Source organism: Osmia bicornis, unplaced genomic scaffold, assembly GCF_907164935.1.
Source record: "Osmia bicornis bicornis unplaced genomic scaffold, iOsmBic2.1, whole genome shotgun sequence".
Taxonomy (NCBI): Eukaryota; Metazoa; Arthropoda; class Insecta; order Hymenoptera; family Megachilidae; genus Osmia; species Osmia bicornis.
The window spans coordinates 22,053-28,179 of record NW_025791292.1 but is presented as its reverse complement, the minus strand read 5'-3'; the positions used below and the strand labels follow the sequence as shown (position 1 = coordinate 28,179).

Sequence of the window (6,127 nt, the reverse complement as noted above, 5' to 3'; positions counted from 1 at the left end):
ACCTCGGCCACCAGCCTGAGCATCCCTCCTGGAAGGACCTCCAGGAGTTCCTCATGGGACGAGCCCGAGCACGGGAGAACCTCGAGCTCTCCAGGGAAGAAGCGCCAACCTCGAAGGCGCCTATCACCTCAGGACGTCAGCCGGCCGCCTCCCGGCCCCCTCTTGCCTCCGCACGGACTCCCTCACGCCCACCTGCCGCTCCAGCAGTCAGGGCTTTTCACACCTCCGAGCTCCCTCCTAACTACAAGGATGGATTGTGCGACATGTGTGGGAAGCGGCATTATATAACGGACTGCCCGGACTTCCTCGGCCTCCCGGTGATGGAACGCCGCAAGGTGGCCGTTCAATATCGCCTCTGTTATAACTGTCTCGGCCGGCACGGTGCTCTGAACTGCCGCAGTGAACGACGGTGCCGCACGTGTGGCAACAAGCACCACACCCTTATCCACGTCCCGGCTCACCCTATGGAAGACCGTCCAAAGGACAGTGGGTGGCCAGGGATTCCCTCAGGTACCCCTGTTCCGGCTGTCCCTCGGGCCGCGGCCCACCACGCTGCCGTCAACCAAGCTGCCGTGGACACCGCAGTGAAGGAAGCCTCAGTTGAAGATCCAGGCTCCTCGGCGGATCACCACCTGGATGACGCCTCCCCACCGCACTCTGAATGACTCCCCCAGGACGAACAACCGCCATCGGCACTCCTCCAATCTACGGTACTCCTCGCCACCTCCAGAGCTCTCCTCGTCGCACCTCATGGACGGACGCATCCGGTTAGAATGCTCCTGGACTCCGGTTCGGAACTCTCGTTCATCTCTGAAAGGTTAGTTTCTCTCCTTCAACTATGTAAGAGACGACCTCAGTTACCCCTCCTGGGCATCGGAGGGCGGAGTTCAGGACGGACGCGAGGAGTGGTATCCATCAACCTACGGGCTCTCCATTCGGACAATTCACTCCCCGTCGAGGCCCACGTTCTGCCTCGGGTCACCGCCACGCTTCCGTCGGTACAGGCCTCCTCAACCCGGTTACCTCATCTTTCAGGATTGCAACTTTCTGATCCGGACTTCCTCATTCCCGGTCCCATCGATATCATCCTGGGAGCCGATGTGTTCGGCCGGCTCCTCTTGCCGGAAATGGTCAAGGCTGACCAGACCTCGCAGATCGCCCTCGCTACAATCTTCGGATGGGTAGTTCTCGGACCCCTCGTTGCCGGACCGCCTCACGGAGAGAAGGTAGCTCTCCACGGAGCAGCTGATCATGAGCTCCACGAACTCCTCACTAAATTTTGGATGCAAGAAGAGGTTCCTTCGAAACCCTCGCTAGCCCTCACTCCGGAAGAGCAAGAATGCGAGGCACACTTCTCTCGCACCCATTCTCGAGACTCCTCCGGTCGCTACGTGGTGCGACTCCCTCTCCTGGGACCTCGGACTAACCTCGGGGACTCTTACGAGACGGCTCTTCGAGGTCTTAGACGGATTCAACGGCGCTGCACGGCCAATCAGGCGTACGGACGCCTCTACAAGGAGTTTCTGCAGGAGTACGAAGACCTCGGACATATGCAACCAGCCTCGGAATCCTCCTTGGGCACCTCCACGATCTTTTACCTCCCACATCACGGGGTTTTAACCTCTAAGGGTTCGCAGCCGAAACTGAGGGTCGTATTCAACGGCTCCAGTGCCACCTCATCCGGGACTTCTCTCAACGACCTCATGCATACAGGTGCGAAACTGCAATTAGATATTTCGGACGTCCTCTTGCGGTTTAGACGGTTCCGGTATGTGTTCACCACGGACATCGTAAAGATGTTTCGGCAGGTCGCTGTACATCCAGCTGATTGGGACCTTCAACGTATCCTCTGGTCGGACCCTCAAGGGAAGACGGTCAGCTACCAATTGACCACGGTCACCTACGGTACGCGATCAGCTCCTTTCTTGGCGGCAAGTGCGCTGCTGCAACTCGTGCACGATGAAGGTCACCGGCACCCCCTCGCTGTGCCTCCACTTCTCAAGGGTCGCTATGTGGATGACATTCTCGGAGGAGGCGACACAGTCAAGGAAGCCGAGGAAGTCGCGGTTCAGCTGACTCAGCTCTGCAGGGCGGGCGGGTTTCCTCTTCAAAAATGGTCCAGCAATTGTCCAGAGCTCCTCAAGGTTATCTCCGGAGACGGCGACACCTCAAGCTCGACCATGGATTTCTCCGATCTCCCCACAAGGATTCTGGGCTTATCTTGGCAACCTCTAGCGGATCACTTCTGGTTTTCCGCTGCACGCACCTTTCGAGATGCAGTGACGAAACGAACCATCCTCTCGGAAGTCGCACGTCTGTTTGATCCGCTCGGATTCCTCGCACCCCTCACGATACGAGCGAAGATTCTCCTCCAGGAGCTGTGGCTTGAACAGCTTGGATGGGACGAACCACTTCCTCCCTCCACAGCTCTCCGTTGGACAACCTTCAGAACAGAACTACAGGACCTCTCGGACCTCCACATTCCTCGGTGGCTCAATCTCACCCCGGAGGGTCGAGTTGAGATTCACGGATTCTCGGACGCCTCACAACATGCGCTGGCTGCAGTTGTATACCTTCGGATTTCGTCCTCCACATCGTCGGCAACCCTGTCGCTAGTCTGCGCCAAGACCAAGGTGGCGCCCCTCAAGAGACTTACCATCCCTCGGTTAGAGTTGACGGCCGCTCTCCTGCTCGCAAGGCTCGCACAGTATGTACGGAATACCCTCGAGCTTTCCTCGGCACCGGTGCACCTCTGGATGGACTCTGCTGTCGCGCTGACTTGGATCAGTCATCATCCCTCGAGATGGAAGGAGTTTGTGCGGAATAGAGTCGGGGCAATTCAAGACGCCTTACCCGGCGCTCGCTGGAAATTCATCTCAGGGCGCGACAACCCCGCGGACTGCGCATCTCGAGGTCTGACACCGACCCAATTGAAGGCTCATACCCTCTGGTGGACTGGACCGGACTGGTTAAGGGCGCCTCCTCACGAGTGGCCGACGGGGCAATCAACTCCTCATCCAGACGCAGCCTTAGAAGAAAGACCTAAGGTTACCCACGTTGCCACCGTGGAACAACATCCTTTCCTCCTGCAACTTATTGAACGGTGCTCCTCCCTCACTCGACTCCTCAGGGTTGTTGCGACGTGCCTCAGGGCAGCCGCGCGCTTCCGGCGACTACCGAACTCCTCATTGAACAACCCTCTCTCTCCAAAGGACCTCGCACATGCACAACTGTCCCTCACTCGAGCCACTCAAGGCTTTCATTTCCCCTCTGAGCTACGGACTCTCCTCAAGGGTGGAACCAGGCTACGTTGGCTCACCTCAGGCGATCGCACTGGATTTTAGGCGGTCGGGCCCCGGTGAGGGCACACATCCTCCGGTGCGTGAGATGCGCACGGTTCCGAGGCCTCCGAGCAGCTCAACTAATGGGCCAGTTACCTCCCGCACGGGTCACACCAGCCAGGGCCTTCCTTAATACCGGAGTAGATTACGCTGGACCGGTGCTCCTCCGCACCTGGAAGGGAAGAGGAGCGAAAACCTTCAAGGGATGGATTGCCCTCTTCGTCTGCTTTGCCACCTCGGCCGTCCACCTCGAGCTAGTCTCGGATTACTCCTCAGACGGGTTCCTCGCTGCCTATCGGAGATTCATCAGCCGGCGTGGCATCTGCCAGACCTTATTCAGCGATTGCGGCACCAATTTTCAAGGCGCCGACGCAGAGCTACGCCGCCTGTTCGCCTCCGCCTCGAAGGAGCTCCACGAGCTGGCCGGACGACTGGCCAACGACGGGACAAAGTGGGAGTTCAACCCACCAGCCGCCCCTCATTTCGGCGGGAAATGGGAAGCCGCCGTCCGCTCCGTCAAGCATCACCTCAGGCGAACCATCGGAGACACGCTCCTCACGTTCGAAGAGCTCACCACCTTACTAATTCAGGTAGAAGCTATCCTCAATTCTCGACCCCTCTGCCCCCTCACTGAGGATCCTGAAGACCTCACCACCTTACTAATTCAGGTAGAAGCTATCCTCAATTCTCGACCCCTCTGCCCCCTCACTGAGGATCCTGAAGACCTCTCCGCTCTTACACCTGGACACTTCCTCATTGGAGACGCGCTCACCTCTGTTCCGGAACCCTCTCTCACCTCCATAGTCTCCTCTCGGTTATCCCGCTGGCAGCTTATCCAGCAGAAGGTGCAGCATTTCTGGACGCGCTGGGCAGCGGAGTGCCTCCACAATTACCAAACCATCTCCAAGTGGCACCATCCCTCGCATGAGCTCAAGGTGGGCTCTTTGGTGCTCCTCACGGATGAGCGACTACCTCCCTCGAAGTGGCCCCTCGCCAGGATTCTCCAGCTACACCCAGGGAAGGACGGACTCACCAGGGTGGTTACCCTCAAGACGGTCTCCTCCACTCTACAGCGGCCCATTACGAAGCTGGCAGTACTACCAACCCACGACGACGTCCAGGCCTCCTCCCCTCATGGTTCGACAACGGGGTCGTCGAAGGCGGGCGGGTAATGTTGCGTGAACGCGCGTATAAAGGGTCTCCTCGTTACGCGGGGCCCGTCCGAGAGGTGCTGCCGCCTCGCGTTCTTTTTTCGGGAACTAAACTCCTCGTGCGAACGTCGCGTTCCGCGTAGCCATATTGTCTTTTGTAACCACCACGCGACCATAGAGCTCCGTACAGAATTCAAGGTTTTGTGGGTTTGCAAGAGAATTGGTGCTATTGTAGATACAGTTTGGTTTTCCTCGACACCTCTTGTGTTTTGAAAAACGGATTCCTCGGAAAAGTCGGTGTTGCGTGAATAACGGCGGTTTTCTCACCGGCTTCGTCGACAACGCCACGTGTTCGCACAGGGCTAACGGACGCCACGGTTTTGCGACCATCGGACTCCTCAAACTTGTCGGTCTCCTCGGTTCGAAACGGAATAATTGTGTGGGTACCTCGTGTGAGTGGCCGAAACCTATTATTGTACAATTTAGTGATCGCGCGATCACTTTTTTTTTGTTTACCTCGAGACTCTACATTTTAATAAACTGACAACAATTCGACAACCTCGTGCATTTTTTTGTGTGTTTAATTTTAAGTGTCCGGCCCCCCTCGTTCCCCTCGAAACAATTATTAATATATCTACATCAGATGTAATGTTATGTACTGATTTATTCCCACAGACCAATGTATATTTAATAACAATATCATACTATATCTACATTAGATACAATGTAATATACTGATACCTTCCCACAGATCAATGTACATACAATAACAGTATCGTTATTGCTACATCTACATTAGATATGTAATATACATTTAATAACAATACCATTATTACTATGTCTACATTAGATATAATGTAATATAATGATCCCTTCCCACCAATCAATGTACATATAATGGAAGTATCCTTATTACTACACGTACATCAGATACGTAATATTCATTTAATAACAATATCATTATTGCTATATCTACATCAGATGTAATGTAATATACTGATTTAATCCCACAGACCAATGTACATTTAATAACAATATCATTATTACTATATCTACATTAGATATGTAATATACATTTAACAACAATATCATTATTACTATATCTACATCAGATGAAATGTAATATACTGATTTAATCCCACAGACCAATGTACATTTAATAACAATATCATTATTACTATATCTACATTAGATATGAAATATACATTTAACAACAATATCATTATTACTATATCTACATCAGATGAAATGTAATATACTGATTTAATCCCACAGACCAATGTACATTTAATAACAATACCATTATTACTATATCTACATCAGATGTAATTTAATATACTGATTTAATCCCACAGATCAATGTACATATAATAACAGTTACGTTATTACTATATCTACATTAGATATAATGTAATATAGTGATACCTTCCCACAGATCTATGTACATGTAATAACAGTATCGTTATTACTATATCTACATTAGATATGTAATATACATTTATTAACAATATCATTATTACTATATCTACATTAGATATAATGTAATATAATGATCCCTACCCACAGACCAATGTACATATAATAACAGTATCGTTATTACTATATCTACATTAGATATGTAATATACATTTAATA

General features: G+C 52.0%; 1 protein-coding gene across 1 annotated transcript; it reads left to right on the top strand.

Moving 5' to 3' along the window:
- The first annotated feature begins 1,127 nt into the window (after positions 1-1,127).
- Positions 1,128-3,344, top strand: LOC123988935. Its single transcript, XM_046289694.1, has one exon. The coding sequence runs from the start codon at positions 1,128-1,130 to the stop codon at positions 3,342-3,344; it is 2,217 nt and encodes a 738-aa protein (XP_046145650.1).
- Positions 3,345-6,127: the final 2,783 nt, after the last annotated feature.